Below are 23,132 nucleotides of genomic sequence, written 5' to 3' on the forward strand. Positions count from 1 at the left end.
GTCTAATGAATTATTCGTAAATCTCAGAAATACAACATGAGGTCATTATAATGATAAGAATTTGCATAAGGTCACAATGCAACAAATGATTTAAATAGACTAGACTGTCTTTATGTAAAATATCCAAAATATCCTTTGCATAGTGTTCATAGTGTTATTTACATGGCATATTGATATTCATCATTATCTAATTTACTTTCACTTCTGTTTATGCAGCTATCCAGTGGAAACCCTGCATATGAGAGCTACTACAGACAGGTAAAGCTTTACTTTCTGCTTTTAGTTGCACCAATATGGGCATGGTCCATGCTGATAATTTAAAATGGACAAACACTGGCATGCATTTGGCAGACACATTTATCCAATGCAACTTACAGTGCATTGCAAGTTATACATTTTTATCAGCATGTGTGTTCCCTGGGTTCGAACCATGTCCTTTTGCGCTGCTATACAGGAGCATATGCTTGCTGATATATCATGGTTCTCACTGTTAGCAGTATTTAATATTTGATCTCTTATGAGTGTGACGGTTTGTCCTGTTTGATGCAGGTGGATCCTGGAAACACGGGGAAAGTTGGCGCTGCTGAAGCCGCTCAGTTCCTGAAGAAAACCGGGCTTTCAGACAGCACGCTTGGGCAGGTTAGACAAACCACTAAAAATCATATATTAAGCTTCAGTGCTAGAAATATATAGAAACTGATTTTTAGTACTTTTCTCTCTCAACAGATTTGGGATTTGTCAGATCCGGAGAGAAAAGGTTACTTGGATAAACGGGTAAACATTGTTGCCGCTTTAAGTCTCCTTTCACACAATTTGCTGTTTGATTTCACTCTGTATAGCTACTAGATAAGAACTAACTGATACTGGTTTCATCCAAGATCCTTTTAATATGCAAACACCACCTTATAGAGTGGTTTGTTCCTGTCAACATTGCCTTTAGGTGCTTACCGGGTGTTTACACACAAATAAGCACAATGTTCTTGAAGTTTTATTATCGGTTTTGCAAATTAATCTGCACTGATAGTTCATTGGTGGAATAATCAGCTATTTGCAAAAATCCTTGCACCTGCATTGTTACTGCCTTTTGGACGCATTCTGGAAATGTTACAGCAATGGTCCCCATTCTGGGAGCGATCTCATGATCAATTCCAGGATGTGTTTGCATTTATACAGAAGGCACTCTGGCAGTTTTTTGGCAATTTTCTGGGATCAAGAAGTTTAACACTGTTTGCAACAATGTGCTTTGTGATAAAGCTATAGAAATTAACTGAATTTAATTGAATTAGGTCAAGCCTTTGAATTTCTCAAACATTATAATCTTGTTTTACTGATATAATTTCAGATATGCTGTTTATTTATTTTAATGTGAAATATTATTAAAAAAATGATGTGATTAAAATAAATGTGCAGATAGAGCAAATAATGATCGATTTATCTATCTACTGTATCGACCTGTATATCTACCATATTGACCTATCTATCCATCCACCATACCAACTTATCTATCCATCTAACTTATCGACACATCTATTTACCATACCGGCATAGCTGGTCATCGTACAGTATCGGCCTATTTATTCGTCTACCCCATCCATCCATCCATCCATCCATCCATCCATCCATCCATCCATCCATCCACCGTACCGACCTATCCATCCATCCACCCACCGTACCGACCTATCCATCCATCAACCGTACCGACCTATCCATCCACCGTACCGACCTATCCATCCATCCACCCACCGTACCGACCTATCCATCCATCCACCGTACCGACCTATCCATCCATCTACCGTACCGACCTATCCATCCATCTACCGTACCGACCTATCCATCCATCTACCGTACCGACCTATCCATCCATCCATCTACCGTACCGACCTATCCATCCATCCATCTACCGTACCGACCTATCCATCCATCTACCGTACCGACCTATCCATCCATCTACCGTACCGACCTATCCATCCATCTACCGTACCGACCTATCCATCCATCTATCTACCGTACCGACCTATCCATCCATCTATCTACCGTACCGACCTATCCATCCATCTACCGTACCGACCTATCCATCCATCTACCGTACCGACCAATCCGTCCACCTACCGTACCGACCTATCTACCTACTGTACCGACCTATCCATCCATCCATCTACCATCTCGACCTATCTATCGACCTATCTATCGACATATCTACCGACCTATCAATCTATCGTATCGACCTATCAATCTATCGTATCGACCTATCAATCTACCGTATCGACCTATTTTTCTACCGTATCGACCTATCCATCCACCGTAGCGACCTATCTATCTACCGTATCGGCCTATTCATCTACCGTATCGGCCTATCCATCTACCGTATCGGCCTATCCATCTATTGTATCGACCTATCTATCTACCGTATCGGCCTATCCATCTACCGTATCGACCGATCTACCGTATTGAACTATCTATCTACCGTATTGAACTATCTGTCTACCGTATCGACCTACCTATCTATCCATCTACCGTATCGACCTATCCATCCATCCATCTACCATATCGACCTATCTATCTACCATACCGGCATATCCATCTACCATTTTGACCTATCTATCCATCTACCGCATTGACCTATAGACCCTTTTACAGCTCACGAGATCAAAAAGCCTGCACGCACATTTTGGCAACAGAAGTGGTGTTATTTCCTATTGGTTCTAACGTGTTAGCAACTCAGAAAGTTTATTAAAACGGTTTCCCAGCATCAAAATGTCTGGTTGTTGTGTTTGGTTGCACTAATATAATATACTAATATACGTACACTAGTCAACATTTGAAGTGGATCAAAACCTTTCTTAAAAGTTGTCTAAAACCAATACCCAATACCCGTTCTTGTCTTAGGACAACTTTGATGAACATTTTTGATCCACTTCAAATGTTGACTAGTATATATATGTATCTGGCAACTTTATTTTTGGCCATCTGCTAACGTCTTCTATCCACTCCACTATAGTACACGGATCTGGTAGCTGTGTTGAAAAAGTTGATGAAGTCAAATAACTTTCTCTGTCTGTGTTACTTCACTGCTGATTCTTGCCATACTTCCGTTGCCTAAATGCGCGCACATACACTGCCACGTCATCATTGCTTAAAAACAGTAAATGGGTCTATTTATCTACCATACTGGCATATCTGTCTACCGTATCGACCTATCTATCCATCTACCATATCTGTCTGTCTGTCGATCTATCTATCCATCCTTCTACCGTAGCGACCTATCTATCAATCTACCGTATCGACCTATCTATCAATCTATCGTATCGACCTATCTATCAATCTATCGTATCTGTCTGTCTGTCGATCTATCTATCCATCCTTCTACCGTATCGACCTATCTATCAATCTACCGTATCGACCTATCTATCAATCTACCGTATCGACCTATCTATCAATCTACCGTATCGACCTATCTATCAATCTACCGTATCGACCTATCTATCAATCTATCGTATCGACCTCTCTATCTACCATACCAGCATATCTGTTCACCGTAACGACCTATCTATCTACTGTATCAACCATATCTACCTTATCGACCTATCGATTAGGGATGTAACGGTATTAAAACGTCACAAAACGGTAGTACATCGGTATACGGCCCGCAGTACTGTATTTACTGAACCATTTACAGGAAGGAAAAGCAAAAGAAAAAAATTGGAAAAACTGCCTCGTAATAAAAGTGTTTATTAAACGATGTGTGCAAATTTACCATGTCATATCCTGTCCTCTTTTCTTGATCTTCTTGATCTTTAATCATAACTGTAGGATATATGATGTAAGATGGGTCAAATTATGAAATATGAAAACAATTGCCTCAGCTGGACCTTGACAGAGGTCACATTTTAAATTTTTTTCTAAAATTCTTTATGCTACCACCTCCATACTACTAATTTTAAAGTCAGTTTAAAACAGTCCAGTGTAGTGTTGACAATATCATAAAAAGGAATAATTAGACCATGTAATAAAATAAAAAATAAAGTTTCAGTTTAGTTTGTCAACTTTAAACAAATCGCAATCAGTCAGGTTTTAAGGATTGAGTCACTCCCTCAATTGACCTAGTTTTTTTTATTGTTAATGCTGAAGCTTTGTACTCATAGGAAAGCAACAGCTGTGAATGTAGTATCAAGAAAAGAGTGTTTTAAGATGGGTCAATTCCTGAAAATAGCAGTCTACTTATTGCAGCTGGACCTAGAGCTCACTGATACAGGACGCCAATTGGAAGGCTACAGCCTCCGTAGGTCGCATCTGTAGGCTGCATATGCATGAAGACCTTATTTCAGAATATTAACTATGTTAAAGTTTACTATTATTCTTATTTAAAGGAACAGTATGTAAGAAATTAATTTCAATGAATCATAAAATGCCCCTGATATGTCACTAGACATTAAGAAATTATTTTCATTTCAAATACTTATATCACTGACAACAGTGGTCTGGCCAGGATATTGTCATTTAAAAAGTGGAGTTGCAGTCCTCAACTGATGTTTATGTTGTCGTGTTGTGTATTGGCCACCAGTTGTGTGATTGCAGTACCAGTTTTGGACACAATCCTACATACTGTTCCTTTAAACGTAAATTATCGTAACATGCTTTTGGCTTGTGAATGTAATACTCAGTTAACTTAAATAAACTAGGCTTAATGACGTATGCAGCCTGCATATGCGACCTCAGGAGGCTACCGCCTTCCAATTGAGAAACAGAAACACTCATACAATCTCCCAATTCATGGATTCACACGTTTTTTTTTTTTTTTGTATTTGAAATTGAATTTAAATAGCTTATTTTAGTCAGCACAGCCGTAAGACTCAGACTACAAGTTTACAAACCACTCACCTTTATCTATTATGCCTTTTAATATTGTGTTAAGTGATTTATTTGATCTGTCTAAAGTGGCATTTTGAGTGGTTTAACAAACTGGTCTCTCTCTCTCTCTCTCTATCTCTATCTCTCTCTCTCTCTCTCTCTCTCTCTCTCTCTCTTTCTCTTTAATTTAGGGTTTCTTTAATGCTTTGAGGCTGGTGGCATCAGCTCAAGGTGGAAGTGAAGTGAATCTGAACAGTTTGAACAGGAACATCTCACCACCTGTTCCTACATTTGTGAGTATCTGCATACATGAAGAACAATTCAAACATCTAAATGTGTCATATAAGATAAAAGATGCTTTGTAAACAACACACCTGTACATTTTATCCATCACTGTCAACTAGCTGAATGGTGTGACGCTGATGTTTACACATGGACAGATTAGCATTCCTTGTGTTGTATTGTTCGGCATTTTGTAAATCACTTTGGATGAAAGATATACATGTACATGTTATGATAAATGGGTCTGTGTGTTGCTTAGAGAGAAACTGGCAGCCCTTCTCTGAACATCACGTCATCTGTTGGTGACTCTAGCTGGGCAGTAAAGGTACAGAATTGGATTAAAACCATTTCAAAAGAGAAACGCAATAAAAGAAATGTTTTTCAATATCTCAAATTGTTTTTGGCTTCACTAGTTGGAAGATAAAGCGAAGTATGATGGGATATTTGAGAGCCTCTCTCCAGTTGGTGGGCTGTTGGCAGGGGATAAAGTTAAACCAGTCCTCATGAACTCAAATCTGCCTCTCGATGTGCTTGGAAAGGTAAGCATCTTTATTTTGCAATGCTATTTAGTAATGTATTTTAAATTGACACGTCACTTCATTTGACAGATTTGGGACCTCAGTGATATTGACAGAAATGGACACTTGGATAAAGACGAGTTTGCAGTGGTGAGCATTAAACACATTCATTTATATTTTTCTTGAGGCAGAAACGAATTTAAGACACCGTTGTTGTCCGATTTTATTGGTGATGTGACATATGAAACTTGCTTTAACCAACTTGCTATAGTAATGAATTGCTGTGCCAGTCTGGGCTCTATGTGGTTGTGGCATGAATTCATTTAGGCCTTACAAACACCACTTATATCTGATGTTTGTTTTAATATCTGACAACATCATCTTCTCAGGCGATGCATCTGGTATATGCAGCCAGAGAGAAGGAACCCATGCCATCCGCTCTTCCCCCCTCCCTTATCCCTCCATCCAAGCGGAAGAAAATTCCAGGTGGCCTCCCGGGATCAGTTCCTGTTCTTCCCTCCAGTCCCTTCCTTCTAAAAGAGAGCCTGCGGCCCACAACGCCCCTTTCTCGGAGTTCCCTAGGCAGCAGCTCAAGTCTCTCTCCATCAAACTCATTCAGGAGGTCCACTGCTACTCCACCGCTACCGTCACAAACACAATCACAGGTGCGTAGCATAGTGCAATGCAGACAGTCGGGTTAAAACCTGCACATCCTGATGTAAAAGTCAGGATACGAGTCTGACGAGATTCCTCGGAGCAAATGATGCCACAATGACTACAGTGTTTTTTTATTAGGATGTTCCACGTAGTCCTTATAAGAGTTAACTACAGATTACACGAGCTGGTTTTAATAGGGAATCTTCGTTTGCTTATTTATAAGCAGTGATGGGAGTAATGCGTTACAAAACGCGTTACTGTAATTCCACTACTTTTAGCAGTAACAATCATGTAACGAAGTATTTTTTTAAATCAAGTAACGCAATTACAATTACTGAAATTTAAATGAGTTCGCGTTACTCTATTTTGTAAAAAAATAACACTTGCAGACAAGACATTCTGATCTAACGTCGCAGGACCACGGTGGGCGGCGCAATGAATCATTGAACTTCATCATGGCCGAATGAACATGAAAAATCTAAACGGGACAACATACCTTTGTTTAAAATTGTGCGCGAGTCATAATCCATTCGGTCTCATGTTTGTAAATTATCTTTGCCAAGCGGTCCCAGTATGACATCAACTTGCATTTGTAGTCCACAAAAGTAATAAATCTGAGAAATGTTAATATATTCTTAGATGCATCGGCCTTCTTGGAAGAGAACGATCCGTGATTGTTGTTTCCAGTAAAATACACCCTGCGCTGTACACCCGTGTTAAAACTCCATAGTATGTGTAAGTGCGCATTTGGTTTCAGTTTTGGTTTCACTTGCTCCGTATCCGACAAAACCATCCACTCGCTCTGTGTCCGTCCGACAAAACAATCCACGTACTCCATTTTCTGATTAAATATCTTCATTTAATCTTGTTTATCATTTAAATCAAACATAAAAATATACAAACAAAATATGATCTTAAATCCTTAGGGCCCTATTTAAACGATCTGAAACGCAAGTGTGAAGCGCAACGTGCAAATGACTTTGTGGGCTGATCTTGGGCGCTGTTGTTATTTTCCCGGCGTGAGAAATAACTCTTGCGCCGGGCGCAAATCAATAAGGGGTTGGTCTGAAGTAGGTTCATTATTTATAGGTGTGGTTTGGGCGGAACGTGAAATAAACCAATCAGAACGCTATCCAACATTCCCTTTAAACGCAAGGGCGCAAGTTCCATGGCGGGTTGCTATTATTATGACGGATTAACAGGCGTACGTCAGGAGCGGTTCACAGCCGAGGAGACCCACGTTCTTGTAAGAGCAGTCAAAGAGAAGTTGTTTTGTATGGGGATGCGAGAAACCCGCCCAAATCAGCGTCGGTTAAACAGGCGTGAGAGGAAATAGCCACAATTGTCTCATCAGGTGGCATCCCCATCGTTGCGCCAAGCGCTACAATGATTTCAGGAGACAGGGCAATCCCAAGCTTGCCAGCATAAATCGGGCACGCCGTGTAACGGGAGGTGGATCTGCCTCTACACAGACGCCAGCAGAGGACATCACTGCGTCCACCCTCACCCCTGAAAGGGTTTGGGGGCTTTGTAATCGGACCCAAGAAACGCAAGCAAGGTCCAACCCCAAAGTACTCTAACAAATCAAGTTCATATACATAAAGGTTTCTTATGAAAACATTTTAATTATTATTTATAAAATAAACGTAATACAGCCACACAACAAACTTATGAAAATATTTTAATCGTTATTTGCATGAGAATTTTTTAACGCAGCCACACAATAAATAAAAACTATCACCACAATGCTCACCACAATGATTCCCCTTATCTCGTGTATTTATATTTTTAAGTGTAACAATTTATGATTTGCAAAAATAACTGTTGCATCTGTGTAGATTAGATGCAAAGTGTATGCGCGTTGTGCACGCTATACATTATGGTCAAGCATGCGCCCTTAAAATAGCATAATGAACAACGCGCAACGCGCCACTGACTTTAAACTTTTTTTTTCTGGTCAGTGGCGCAATTGTTTTTTGAAACTGCAAAATAGCATCAGGGAACACGCCTCTTTTTTGCGCTGAACCGCCCAGGGAGCGCAAGTTCATTCCCGAGTTTGCCGACGTGCGTCTGTGGAGGGAAAAACCCGCTGTGCGCCGGTGCAAAATACGAATGATACATGCGTCACTGACAAAGTCAATTGCGCTGGGTGCAAGATAGGGCCCTAAATATCACAGATGCGGTAAAGAGAACTGTGCAACTCCACCGTATTCCACTGTAGTCCTGCGCACTATTTGCCGCAAGCTTCACACAGTCTTCAAATTCTTAAAGAGACAGTACACAATTTTAACACATTATATATTTTCTATGTAAACATACAGAATATTTGTCTGAATGATATACATAAATAAACTAAGCTTACTATTTCTAACAAAAATATTCATAGGCTGAATCTAAAGCAAAATAGGCTCCTACACTGTGATATATGAGAGTCTTACGTGTAAAATAGCCCATCCATATAATAAACTTCACTAAAATAATGCAGTACATAACCAATCTAACAAAAAGACACCCACTGTGGCCTACAGCATATCATTTTATTGTTTGACTGTTCAGTACTATTCATATTTACATTTAAAAAGCAGACATAAAAGTAAGTTACTTTCCCTAGTAACTAATTACTTTTGTTATACAGTAACTGGTAGAGTAATTCAGTTACTTTTTAAAGAAGTAACTAGTAACTGAAACTAATTTCTAATTTTCAGTAACTTGCCCAACACTGCTTATAAGTGGGTTTTTGAAAGATTGTGATATTGCTATTTCGAGAAATTGGGAATTCTGCACATAAAAAAATAAATACTGTGCCAACTTGTCATTAAAGGGATCATCTACTTTTTTTGTAAATCTTCACATTGTGTACGTCGGTACACAATGTAACTACAGAAGAGTCAAGTTTTAAATAGAAAAAAACAACAAAACTCTTTTCTTTTTTTGCGCGATCCTAATGGTCTAGTCAGATTCAATGGATTTTGCTAAGCTATGCTAAAAAAGTGGTAGCGCCAAACCCGGAGATCGGCTGAATGGATTCCAAAACGGTAAAAATCAAATGCTTAACTCTAGGGGAGCTGGAAAATAAGCATATTTTAAAAAAAGTGGAGTGTCCCTTTAAAGCAGATGTGTGTGTTGCAGGTCTCTTCTGAGCACTGGGTGGTGCCAGCGGAGGACAGAGATCAATATGAAGAAATCTTTGAACTGGCAGACTCCGATTTTGATGGCCGGGTTGGAGGAGGTGAAGTGAAGGATATCTTCATTAACTCCGGCCTCCCACAGAGCGTCCTGGCGCATATATGGTAAGACACCATTGGTTAGTAACTAGTTTAAGAATGAAAGTAATTATATTTACCAAGTTGTCTCAAATGGATCACCTGGCCTGTTTTGTGTGTGTGCAGGTCTCTGGCTGACACTAAGAGTACAGGCAAACTCACCAAAGAGCAGTTCTGTCTAGCCATGTTTCTCATACAGGAGAAGGTGAAGGGAGTCGATCCTCCTCAGAGTCTGACCCCTGATATGATCCCACCTTCAGAACGAGGCGCTGCAAGCACACCTGTGAGTGAACGAGACACAACACACATACAGAAATCTAATCGGAAATGTATGGGTGTCAGAAAGTGCTTGATGACTTGTGACTGAATTAACTCTTTCACCGCCATTGACGAGATATCTCGTCAATTAAGAGAAAGCGCTTCCCCGCCAATGACGAGATTTTCCGTCTTTCCGCAATACCGCTATTATCCACCAGGTTGCCCTTCCGCAACTTTTTAAACCCGGAAGTATTGCCCTATGTCAAGCGGCTGCATGTCCGTGTCTGTTTTAAAGATCGCTCTGAATGGGATCTCTATGAGAAGTCCGTCACAAAAATGGAATTATCTCTGCTTTTTGCTCAAAATGTGGTGTTTTTGCAGAAACCTACCCATATTCAAAAGCTGATTACAAAAGAACCACTGAAGGTAGGATTAAAGTTTTTTTTTGTTTGAAAGCAGAGCAGAACATTTTCTGGAAGGCATTAAACTTTGGTGAAAATCATGAAAAACGCTGGCGCTGGCTGGCAACTTTTTTAAAAAACGCTGGCGGTGAAAGAGTTAAAGAGCACCTATTATGACAAATGTGTGTTGGCAGTGTGTAAACACAACCACCCTACAATGAAAAAAATCCACCCACTCTTTAAAAAAAAAAATCTTTATCAAACCAAAGAAGTCCCATTAGACATGCTGTTTTGATTCTGATGTTAATGTGATGTCACACTGATAAAGCCCCGCCCACAGCCACTGACTGACAATTCTGCATTACAATAGTTTCCACCCTCAGCGAGATGTACACTGCCATATCTCAATAGTGAGATACTGTTGTCTCAGACTTTATTTACAGGAATCACATTTATTTTAACTGAAAGCGCTCACTGTCTGTTGATAAGGGAGTGAGGAACTGTAGCTCATTTGCTTTTAAAGGCACAAACACGAAAACAGCGTGTTTTTGCTTATACCCAAATAGGGGCATTTTGGACATGCTATAATAATTTTTTGGGGGAAATTTTAAGCTGAAATGTCACAGACACATACCTGAGACTTAATATTACATCTTGTAAAAATGGGCATAATAGGTGCCCTTTAATGGGCATGGATGTTAGTAGCTTTTCTGTTTTCTTCTTTATTCTCTGGTCGGCTTTAGGCACTGTCTGGATTCACATCATCAGTCGGGTCTGAATTGGCTTCTTTTACCAGTCTAAACAGGGTAAGAGATTGTGTATAAAGAGCATATATCTTTTAAATATTCAGTGTGAAATGATGTAGTTCATGACTTGATGTCATCACTAAAGAAAAGCCATTTTAGAAGCAACATTTTTACAATTTGATAGGATTACAATAATATTGTTGTCTTTAAAATGCACTGTTTGAGACAAAACATCTATTAAATAGATAAATATAACACATTGATTTCAGGTTGCCACATGCCAGGCAGTGAGGTCGCCCCCTAGTGTCCATAGAGGGACATTACATAGTTAAATGCATCTAGATCAGTGTTTAAAGGGATAGTTCACTCAAAAATGAAAGTTATGTCATTTACTTACTCTCAAGATCTTACAAACGTGTATTCATTTCTTTGTTCTGTTGAACACAAAGGAAGATATTTTGAGCACTGTTTGTAACCAAACAGTTTTTGAGCACCATTGACATCCATAATATTTTTCTTTCCTACTATGAAAGACAATGGGGCTCCTGTTTCCTGCTTGATTACAAAATTTTTAATTTGTGTTCAGCAAAACAAGGAAATTCATACAGATTGTAACAGCTTAAGGGGGTGACTAAATAATGACACAATTTTTATTTTTGGACTTCTGAGGCCTCAAGATGACTTGAGGAAAAATCAAGCATTAATATAACCAAAGCAACTAGATAAGTGTATTTCTAGATACTAAAGATTAAGTAAAGATATAAATATACAGCTTTATTGTTATGCAAAGCTTTAAAATATTTAAATTGGTTGAAGTTGTGAATTGGGGGCCTTCAAATATTGTTGTGGACAATCGGGGGCTTAAAGTCAAAAGGTTGGGATTCACTTAGTTTAAAGGGAAAGTTCACCTTAAAATGAAAATTCTGTCATCATTTACTCATTCTCATGTTCTTCTAAACCTGTATGAATTTCTTTTTTTTTTTGATGAACACAAAAGAAAATATTTTGATAAATGATGGTAAGCACACAGTTGACGGTACCAATTTAAATTCCATCATATTTTATTCCTACTATGGAAGTCAATGGTCACTATCTGCTGTAAAAAAATCATACAGGTTTAGAACAACATGAAGATGAGTAAATGATGACACCTTTAATTTTAAGGTGAACTATCCCTTTAATCACTTCTGACACAATGTGGTATTTTTCCAGGACAGCAGCAGTTCTGTTGGGTTAATAGAGCTGACAGGAGTCAAGGATATCGATGACATCCAACAAGAGATCTCAAAGCTGCAGAGGTGAAAGAGAGAGAGTTTGATGGAGCTTTGTTTACGCAATATAATGCACTTAACTAAAACCACTTGCTTTTATTTCATTACTGGATGCATTTACTTTTATATCAATATTTACTTCATATTTCATTTTTATTGAATCACAGTGAGAAACGCACTTTAGAGAATGAAATCAGACAGAAGGAAGACAGCCTGCGACAGAAGAACGGTGAAGTCCAGGTGAGGATGTCGGTCTATTCGTACAGTATGAAGCTGAATCCTGTCATGTGTCACTCTGATAGACTTTCGTTTTGTTGTTTTGGCAGGAGGCACATAGAGATTTGGAGCGGCAAAACATTGGTGTTCAGGAGCTGGAGCACCAGAAGCTTGACGCTCAGGATCGACTTAATGAGATGGAGCAGCAGAGAGCAAAGTTGGAGAGCACGCTGGATGACACCAAGAACAAATGGCAAGAAGAAAATGCCAAGGTTAGAGATTCGCATTTAATCCAGGATATATGATTGACCTTCCTGAAACCACTTCATATCATTGTCTAAGTAGATGTTTCCTGTGACCTGGTACAGTTGTGCATTAGGCAGATGCTTTTATTCAAAGCAACTTAACTTTTCACACACAGATTACGGAAATTGCATGTAAAATGCGTCCGGTCATTTGATTTAAATTCATTCGCACTGCCAATGATTTTTCAGAATCTGTGCGTGTATTTACACGGGTCCTGCACTTGGTAGGTTTTTCAGCAGCGTCTTAAGTTTGCTAATTATCCGTGATTTCTCTCTGGAGAAAGAGACCGTAGCAATTTTTAGGATGTGTTTGTGTTAACCCAGAAGGTACCCTGGCAGTTTTATGGGACTTTTTCCAAGATCAGCGTGCCTTGTGAATGAGGTTTTACAGTATATTCGAGTCATACTAAGGCTGGGACAATTAATCACGCAAATGCGCGTTTTCTGAATGAATGAATTTTTCTGAATTACGGTGAAATGCCGCCACATCCAAAAGCCAGAGGGCGCTCTTGTGCAGAAACTCCATTTGTGCCGCAGAAGAAGAACCATTACAAACACTATTCCAGAAAATGTCTATAAGCATATTTATAGCATTGTTCTTTAAATTGTTTCAGGTATTTTCATGATAATAGATAATATTTTGAATGATTGTATTTGACAAGTGTTGCTTTTTAAATGCACGTTATAAACGACTCAGACTCGTAATGATTTTAGATTAATAATGACTACCTACTGATCAAAGACCCGTAGTACACATACAAGCTCCGCATAAAACACAGAATCTGAGTCTTGCAATTCAGAATTGATTTCAGACAGTTATTTGTAATGGGAAACGTGATGCATCGTAACAGCCCTAAGTAATATTTTTTTTTACCAGTTTGCATTATATACAGCGGGGAAAATAAGTATATGACACATCAGCATTTTTATCAGTAAAGAGATTTCTAAGTGGGCTATTAACACAAAAATTTCCACCAGATGTAGCCATCAAGCCAAATATTGAATGCATACAAAGAAATCAGAACATTTAAGTATACAAGTTGAGTCATAATAAATAAAGTGAAATGACACGGGGAATAAGTATTGTATGTGTATAATAAGTACACACTTTATTTAATACTTTGTAGAAAAGCCTTTTTACAGCTTCTAGACGCCTCTTGTATGGAGAGACCAGTCGTCTGCATTGCTCATGAGTGATTCTGGCCCATTCTTCCACACAACTGGTCTTTAAATCTTGAATGTTCCTTGGTCCTCTTTTATGAACTTTGATCTTCAGTTCTCTCCATAGATTTTCTATGGGATTTAGGTCAGGGCCCAGTTGCATAAAGCACCTTAAGTGTAATTTTCCCTTAAGTTCACCCTTATGTCTCCCTTAAACTTAAGGGTGTTGCAGAAAAAACACTTAAGTTTTTTCTGTTGCATCTCCATGGCAACAATAGTATTTTATAACGACAAACCTGGGTCGCTGTCGTGAAACACATTCAAAAGGTGAAGACGTCAGTTGCGCGACCACTCACCTTCATCTGCCTCCGTAAAAACCTTTTGATGCGCGCAGCGGGGTTACATGAATGTCCGAGCTGCACACGTGACAGATCAACTAAGCAATATGATGACATGTGAGAGGGCTGTCTGTAAAACGACTCGGAATAAAAAACACAGACTTATCATTACGGTGGGTTCCAGTGTTAAGAGAGCGCTTTACTTCCTGCTTTTTCAAAACAATCGCATCTTAATGACGAAAGCGCGCCCGGACTCGGATCGATAAGAAGTACAGTGTGAGTGCGTGCACCTGGGGGAGTAGGGAGGGGTGACAATCGCGCTGGGGCATGGTTTGGTTTGGTTTGGATAATGTGAGTGCGCCCTAAGTTCGGCATTTTTAATGACTAAAGAGAGGAGTTTTTGAAACAACAAGATCAAAGATACTTTTATAGGTGTGCCTGACACATTTTAATTCAGTCTGCTTTTGTTTGTGTAGATCTCATCACTGCAGACTCAGGTCTCCTCTAAGGAGTCAGATATGCAGGTGCAGGAGAAGGAGGTGAACCGGACGAAGATGGACCTTTACTGTATGGAACAGGAGGAGAAACGGTTGGAAGACAGTCTGCATGCTGGCAAAGCTAAATTAGAGAGCATCCTTAAACTTCTGCAAACATCACAGGACGAGGTGGACCAGGTCAACATGCACCACACAGTTAACTATTGATTTAATCGAAATGGTTATGAAATAGATTCATGTTCAGTGTTTCTATAAAAATGCCTCCAGCATCACAAAAATTGCATCAAGTAATCACCAGCTACTGATAATACACTATCACTGCACTCATGTTAATCCTGGGTACATATAGAGTAGTTTTTCATTCTTCATGTCCAAAAAGTCTTTTGTGTGGTCAGATTTATAAAAGTCAGAACAGCCTTTCCGTTTTTTACAAAAAAGGCCCAACTCTTGGAAGCGTAAGAAGGAAATAAACCGTTACGAGTACAGAACAGCTATATGTTTGTGTTGTTCACATTATTTGCACTCCTGCACTGATTACCCTTTTCATCTCCGTGCGTCACGTAACTTTGTCTGACGCACCCACTGCTATCCTAGCTTAGCACAAAACTTGAGGTACTGGGAACTATATTCTCAGAAGGTGAAGCACTGCTACTTGGGCGGCCATTAACTTCAAGTCTTTGTGCTAAGCTAGGCCAGCGGTGGGTGTGTCAGACAGGACGCACGGAGATGAAAAGGGTATGTATGGACTTATCTAACTCTGGTGGATACGGTGAATAAGCTAAAATCCCAAAAAGTCGGCGTGTATAAACATATACATATACATATACACATACACATACATATATATATACATATATACATATATATACATACATACATACATACATACATACATACATATACATATACATATACGTGTATGTGTATATACACGCCGACTTTTTGGGATTTTAGCTTATTCACCGTATCCCCCAGAGTTAGATAAGTCCATACATACCCTACATATACATATATAATATGTATATATTATTTTGCATAGTACATTTATTCCTGTTATAAACATCATAGATCACAGAAACTTTGATCTGTTAATTTACATTATATATTACCAAGCATTAAAAACATGTATGGTGATGTTTGTATCGTGACCTTGTTCCTACAGACGCGCACTGACCTCAGTGACATACAGATCGCACAACGAGAACTCAATGAAACCATCGAACGCTACAGCAAAGCCCTGAATGATAGCATGACAAGCCTGGCCGAGCTGGACCGACTTATTGGCGATGAGAGCCCAATCACAGATGTCCCGGTGGGTTTTTGAAGTGTACTGTAGTGTGATTTAACAATTCAAGTTTTTCTGATTTTAACAGATGTCAGTGTCTGTTGCTTATCCATGACTATGAAACTTTAAGTCCATAAAATCAAACTGTGTGCATGCCTATGTGCTATTGATAAGTTATAGATGTAAAAAAAAGTATGGAATACTGATGGAAATGTTTGTTCGCGTTAAACGGTTCCAGGTTTATTCGCTATTATATTATAACCCCTTGACGGGTTAAGAAAAAACATCACGTAACATTGACATGAGAGTGACTTAACATTTGTTATCGTTATGGTAATTACACCACACACACTGGCTTACTGTCAAACGGCTCACTTTTTCCTTGAAAGACTCACCTCTGACATCAGAAGGTCCTGCTGCCACAGCACAGGAAATGAGGATGCGGCCCGTGGGCCCGTAGAGCTTTACGTTGCCCTCCTCGTTCTCATTACAGTGATAATATTTTCCCAGCACTCAGAAGAGCAGAGCAAACATGAGCTGAATGCTGTGTGTGTTTCAGGAGTCGTCTTTGGTTAAGTCCAGGATGGCCATGTTTAACAGCAGCAGCTCTAAAGGCCTCAACGCAGACCCGTTTCAAAGTGAAGACCCCTTCAAAAGTGACCCTTTCAATAAAGGTGGGCTTTTTATGACTAGGATATCTGGGCTATTTAATTCATGTGAAATTGATACAAACTTGAAATTGTGAATAACTGGGTTTATTAATACATTTTATTATAGTTTTTTAGATTTTTTTATAAAAATAAAGTAATGACTTCGAAATATTGATTACCAGTATTTTTTTTTCTAGCTGATCCATTTGGAGGAGATCCGTTTCAGCAAAGTGACCCATTCAGCGATCCGTTTGCTAACTCGGATCCATTTGGTGAAAATTCCTCAAGCAACGTTAAGGTAATAAAAATTCAGAAATCTGCAGGATGTGTTATCGGTATACAGGTGCTGGTCAGGTGTTATGAGAGCCCAGGCTGCTCTTATAGTGGCATTCAGATCTTCTGCATTGTTGGGTCTGGCATATCGCATCTTCCTCTTCACAATACCCCATAGATTTTCTATGGGGTTAAGGTCAGGCAAGTTTGCTGGCAAATTAAGAACGGGGATACTATGGTCCTTAAACCAGGTACTGGTGCCTCTCCTCTCTTCCTCCAGACTCTGGGACCCTGATGCAAAAAGGAAATGCAAAATTTACTTTCATCAGAAAACATAACTTTGGACCACTCAGCAGCAGTCCAGTCCGAGACGCTTCTGACACTGTCTGTTGTTCAAGAGTGGCTTGACACAAGGAATGCGTCAGCTGAAAACCATGTCCTTTTATACGTCTGTGCGTAGTGGTTCTTAAAGCACTGATTCTAGCTGCAGTCCACTCTTCGTTAATCTCCCCCACATTTTTGAATGGGTCTTGTTTCACAATCATCTCCAGGGTGAGGTTATCCCTATTGCTTGTACACTTTTTTTCTACCACATCTTTTCCTTCCCTTCGCCTCTCTATTAATGTGCTTGGAAACAGAGGTCTGTGAACAGCCAGCTTCTTTTGCAATGATCTTTTGTGTCTTGCCCTCCTTGTGCAAGGTGTCAATGGTCGTCTTTTGGACAACTGTCAAGTCAGCAGTCTTCCCCATGATTGGGTAGCCTACAGAAGTAGACTGAGAGACCATTTAAAGAGTTTTAAATTAATAAGCTGATTAGAGTGTGGCACCAGGTGTCTTTAATATTGAACCTTTTCACAATATTGTAATTTTCTGAGACACTGAATTTGGCATTTTCTTCAGTTATCAGTTATAATTGTCAAAATTAAAAAAAATAAACATTTGATATATATCAGTCTTGTGCGTAATGAATGAATGAATATAATATACAAGTTTCACTTTTTGAATGGAATTAGTGAAATAAATCAACTTTTTGATGATATTCTAATTATATGACCAGCACCTGTATATTGACAGAATGTTCTTTTTTAAATTATGTAGGATGATTTTATGCCAAAAATGGTAAATTACAAATCAGATCACAAATTGTGTTTCTGTCAGTTGTATTTGTTGTGGATCCAACTTCAGCTTTTGAAATTATAGTTGCATTTCAACTTAAAACCGTAAATTACATCGAAGTGCCTGAGTAACTTTTTCTCAAGAGAACTTCTTCCGTGTGGCCACATGTGAACTGATGTTTTGGGTGGCGGTGTGGTTTGAGTCTCGCTGTACATAGGGAAATACTTCAGGAGTTACTCTTACTCTGTCATTCCCCTGATACCCTGAGAGAATGTGGTTGGTTGTTTATCTCATTCTTTCTCACACATTCTCTATCCCTCACAGGCCATCTCTTTCAGAAGACGACCCAGCCAGACGTCTACGAGTCCCAAACCTAAAGACTCAGGTATGATGTTCGTTGGGTTGGTTCTGATCCACAAACCCAATGGTTCTTAAACTTTTCAGCATGCACCCCCCTTGTGTAGGGTGCATCCCCCCAAAGAAAACTCATGACATAAAACAATCTTAATATTTAAATGAAACAAAACATATTAAAGGTCCCGTTTTTCCTGTGTTTTCGAAGCTTTGATTGTGCTTACGTTGCACAATATAACACCTGTTCATGTTTCGTGTTGTGATTTGACAGCAGCTTAGCTTAGCCAGAGCTATTTTAGCTTAGGTGTATTCCTGTGGGCGAAGGTTAGTTTCACCGTTAACTTTTCATTGCTAGTCTGAATCTTTTTGCCCATTTATTTATCAACCAGCTACAAATTGTAAGTGTATCGGTTTAGAAAGGATTGGCTCACCTTTTCTCAGTACATCACATGATTTGAAGATCATCGGTGTCTCTAGCACAAGTGGTGCAAGACATGCAAAAATTGTGTGTACACCAAAGTGTTTTTTTTTTTTTTGTTGAGGCCAGAGTATTTATACAGTGGTTTGCAATGAGAGCCGTGTTAAAAAACTCCTGCAGCGGGCGAGTCATTGAGTGCCTGGTGGCGGAGAGTTGAAAATTACATTTTGGGTAAAACGCTGCACTCGTCAATTTAACTTTTTACTCAGCCGTCCAATCACAGTGGTCGAGGGGTGGGTCAAATACCACACCAACCAGCTGGCACATCATACAACTACTGATAAACAAAACAGAAGTGTCATAGCAACCAAAGGTAAAACACTGGCAAGCGCATGTGTTTTCAAAACAGCGCCCGACGTTTTAAACATTTCGGTGTACACAAGGCCTAATCCCAGTAATGAGTATTAATGTTGTTTTGCATTAGCAAACACAACTGAACATTGTTTTTAAACAGGTTTTACTAGCACTGTGTGTTTTTTTAGAAAAAAACCTATTGCTCGAGTAAGACGTTTACATATTGGACTGCTTAACAAAACAAAGCAGTGTTTTGAAAGTGCCACAATGTTGATACTGCTCCGAATGGTCTTCTCAGTACTGTTGTGATGCTCGTTTCAGAGAGTAGATCAAAGATAGAGCCAGAAGAGCTTACACAATCCAGGCTAACGTCTACATGAGCACTTTAACCACAAGAGTCACGCACAATGACCAAACAAGCTGTACAACATGAGCCGACAGAGTTTGTGTTCAGAATCCGTGCCGAATAAATCAAAGTCCAAACCCCCCTCGCATCTGTAAGACCACCAACTACCAACACATCTTTCTTTCTTTATTCCTCACGCCATTCCAGCATCCATGGCTATATTCATGGTGAGAACCGGTTAATCCATACACAAGTTGATTCACACAAGTTGATCCATACACAGGTTGGGGGAGGGACAATTTGGTATTTCCAATTCACATAACTTGCATGTTTTTGGCCTTGTGTGAGAAAACCGGTGTACACAAAGTAAGCCCATGCTGAGACAGGAAAAACATGCAAACTAGCTTGGGCTCGAACCAAGGACCTTTTTGCTGTGCTACCCACTGAGCCACTGTGCCGCCAACAACTTTAGTACTTTTATTATTTTTCTTGTTAAGCAAAACTATTATACACAACTGTGCATTACAATTAAGAAAATATAGGTCTAAATATTAGTTGAACAATAAATGAAAATAAAAAATGTTGCCTTGGCAAAAACTAAATTATGTTTAAATGAAAAAAAAAAACTATTAAAGCTTTTGGTGTAAAATGAAAATCTGTTATTGAGCAAGTCTTGAATGACTAGTATTTAAAACTGTCTCCTTATCTTTGCACGATTTACAACTAAAAGCTGGGTTTTCCACCTTTCATCTTTGCGTCATTTGTCACATATGTAAATGAAAAGAAAAGGTCCTGGCTGCCATATTGCATGGGTATGCGGCTGATGTTGAAGAAGAGTTTGTAGCTTTTCGAGAGTTGTTTATTGTTTAAACTTGTCAATTAGATGGCAGGATTTAATTCAAAGTTTTAAGCAACAATATCATATAAAAATTTTGATTTTCTGTTGTTAAAGGGACACTCCACTTATTTTTAAAAATATGCTCATTTCCAGCTCCTCTAGAGTGAAATATTTGATTTGTACCGTTTTGGATTAGTGGCGGTAACACTTTTAGCATAGCTTAGCACAGTGGTTCTCAAACTTTTTCTGCGTGCGGCCCCCCTTGTGTACGGTGCATTCTTTCGCGTACCCCCCAAAGAAAATTTATGACAAAAACTGTTCTAAAATGTAACATTTTAATTAAACAAAACATATTAACTCTTTCACCGCCAGCGTTTTTTTAAAAAGTTGCCAGCCAGCGCCAGCGTTTTTCATGATTTTCACCAAAGTTGAATGCCTTCCAGAAAATGTTCTTCTTTAAATATATATGAGAAAAAGTGGCGTCTGCGCCTAATGTCTATATTATATGCCCGGTGCGTAACTCCAAGGGAAATGAATATAATGGTAAAAAAGAGACCGCACTCAGGGACTGAATCAAATACAAAAACTGTATTAAAATACCGAATCGTGTTCACAGGCCATAACAAACACAAAGACAAACGTTTCGGGCTTAGCCCATCATCAGTGTCACAACTTATATATTAAATATATAAACATACCATATACCAAATGAAAGAACAGACCCTCTGCTTTCAAAAAAAAAAAAAACTTTCATCCTACCTTCAGTGGTTCTTTTGTAATCAGCTTTTGAATATGGGTAGGTTTCTGCAAAAACACGAAAAAGCAATGATAATTCAATTTTTGTGATGGACTTTTCATAGAGATCCCATTCAGAGCAATCTTTAAAACAGACACGGACATGCAGCCGCTTGCCATAGGGCAATACTTCCGTGTTTAAAAAGTTGCGGATAATAGCGGTATTGCGTAAAGACGGAAAATCTCGTCATTGGCGGGGAAACGTTTTCTCTTACTTGACGAGATATCTCGTCAATGGCGGTGAAAGATTTAAGTTATACAAAGTAGTGCTGTTGGTTAGTAGCCTTATTTTTTTAGGTTTAATTACACAGAATTCATGATAAATGAATGTATTTTATAAAATGTCATAAAACTGGGGCCCCCCTGGCACCGTCTCGCGGCCCCCCTGGGGGCCCCGGACCCCAGTTTGAGAACCACTGGCTTAGCATAATCCATTGAATCTGATTAGACCATTAGCATCGCACTAAAAAAGAGCCAAAGAGTTTCAATATTTTTCCTATTTAAAACCTGACTCTTCTGTAGTTACTTCGTGTTCTAAAACAGACAGAAAATTAAAAGTTGCGATTTTCTAGACACATATGGCTAGGAACTATACTCTCATTCTGGCATAATAATCAAGGACTTTGCTGCCGTAACAAGTAGGGATGGGAATTGATAAGAATTTAACGATTCTGATTCCATTATCGATGTTGCTTATCGATCCAATTCCTTATCGATTCTCATTGATTGAGGCAATAAGTACAAATTTGTATGTTTGTATTTACTCGCTTTAATATCTGTTCAGAAGACACAGAACAGAGTATACACAAATTATGGGTAGCAACCTTAGAACAAACTTAAAAGTAGTCGAGCTACTTCTTAAAGTAAAGTCCAGGGACCTATAGCCTAGGGCAGTGTTTCTCAACCAGTAAATATGTGATAGGACTAGGAATTAATAAAACAGAACTAGACTGACATAAAAAATGCAACTTGCATGCATTTGTTATTTTCTTTTGAAAAGACATGATGCTTGACAAAATACAGCAAATACAGCAAATTAACCTACCGAAATGCAGAGGCATCTACTGTGGCAAACGGATGCAAACCCTTTACCACAAACTTAGTCACTGCTCGGCAGAGGTGGACACTACTTGAGTATTTTAGTTTCATTTTCCAAGCATCAGAGTGTTGTCTTGGGGAAAAATGTACTTTACTTTACTAAAAAATGTAGTAAAGAATCATGGTGTGTATTCCTTTATAATGCATATTAAAATTGATTTAATACATAATTACATAAAAATTGTGTACAAAAAGTACTTTTTACTTAAGTAAATGTAAAAAAAATTACTAGATTTTTAATGTACTTAAATATTAAATATAAACCAAAAACTTGAAATTATGAAATGTGGTGGAGTTAAAATTATGATAATATGCTTTGGAATGTATGTTTTCAACAAAAAAAAAAACAATGATAAACTACAAATACTTGAAAATGTACTTTTAAGTAGAAATACTTAAGTAGTGTCCGCCTCTACTGCTCGGTGAAATTTGTTTATCCTCGGGAACGAGACGCTGTGTCTCCCTTGCCATATTTCCTCTATCCCTGTAACGCCGTCTTTGGCAATATTTCAGATAGCGATATACTTCCTGGCTCCCGCGTCATCCTGTCTTTGCCGTTAAGCCCCACCATAGTTTAAATTTGATAAACACATTCAGACGCACTTACCCCTGGAGGCGTCCCCAAAGTGTCACCACAGTGATGCAGCAAGAGTTCCCTTGAAAGGGAACTGTAACAATTTATCACGATGTAGGTAACACGATGTAGGTAACACGATGTAACCTTCTCTCACTTGAAATGTGTCCCCACATTTAGTCCTTGAATTTGAAGTTATTGGACCTAGAATGGCACGTCATGTGCTCCTACATCTCACTCTGGATGAAGGATCATCATCTCCAGCTTAAC

The 23,132-nt window shown here is 38.9% G+C and overlaps 1 protein-coding gene across 4 annotated transcripts in view; it reads left to right on the forward strand.

Annotated features, from left to right (window-relative positions):
- eps15l1b (epidermal growth factor receptor pathway substrate 15-like 1b) overlaps nucleotides 1-23,132 on the forward strand; it is a 47,704-nt gene that overhangs the window by 748 nt on the left and 23,824 nt on the right. For 3 of the 4 annotated variants that reach the window (XM_065261988.1, XM_065261990.1, XM_065261991.1), the window contains exons 2-20: nucleotides 217-258; nucleotides 550-639; nucleotides 727-774; nucleotides 5,040-5,141; nucleotides 5,390-5,455; nucleotides 5,544-5,669; nucleotides 5,739-5,798; nucleotides 6,038-6,313; nucleotides 9,435-9,595; nucleotides 9,695-9,851; nucleotides 10,971-11,033; nucleotides 12,186-12,271; nucleotides 12,412-12,484; nucleotides 12,571-12,732; nucleotides 14,741-14,938; nucleotides 15,924-16,073; nucleotides 16,606-16,720; nucleotides 16,894-16,994; nucleotides 18,410-18,470. In XM_065261988.1, the coding sequence (XP_065118060.1) occupies nucleotides 217-258; nucleotides 550-639; nucleotides 727-774; nucleotides 5,040-5,141; nucleotides 5,390-5,455; nucleotides 5,544-5,669; nucleotides 5,739-5,798; nucleotides 6,038-6,313; nucleotides 9,435-9,595; nucleotides 9,695-9,851; nucleotides 10,971-11,033; nucleotides 12,186-12,271; nucleotides 12,412-12,484; nucleotides 12,571-12,732; nucleotides 14,741-14,938; nucleotides 15,924-16,073; nucleotides 16,606-16,720; nucleotides 16,894-16,994; nucleotides 18,410-18,470 (2,137 nt within the window). The remainder of the gene's footprint in view (nucleotides 1-216; nucleotides 259-549; nucleotides 640-726; nucleotides 775-5,039; nucleotides 5,142-5,389; nucleotides 5,456-5,543; nucleotides 5,670-5,738; nucleotides 5,799-6,037; nucleotides 6,314-9,434; nucleotides 9,596-9,694; nucleotides 9,852-10,970; nucleotides 11,034-12,185; nucleotides 12,272-12,411; nucleotides 12,485-12,570; nucleotides 12,733-14,740; nucleotides 14,939-15,923; nucleotides 16,074-16,605; nucleotides 16,721-16,893; nucleotides 16,995-18,409; nucleotides 18,471-23,132) is intronic. The other variant, XM_065261989.1, reaches the window with a different exon arrangement.

This window comes from Paramisgurnus dabryanus, chromosome 6 (genome assembly GCF_030506205.2).
Source record: "Paramisgurnus dabryanus chromosome 6, PD_genome_1.1, whole genome shotgun sequence".
Taxonomy (NCBI): Eukaryota; Metazoa; Chordata; class Actinopteri; order Cypriniformes; family Cobitidae; genus Paramisgurnus; species Paramisgurnus dabryanus.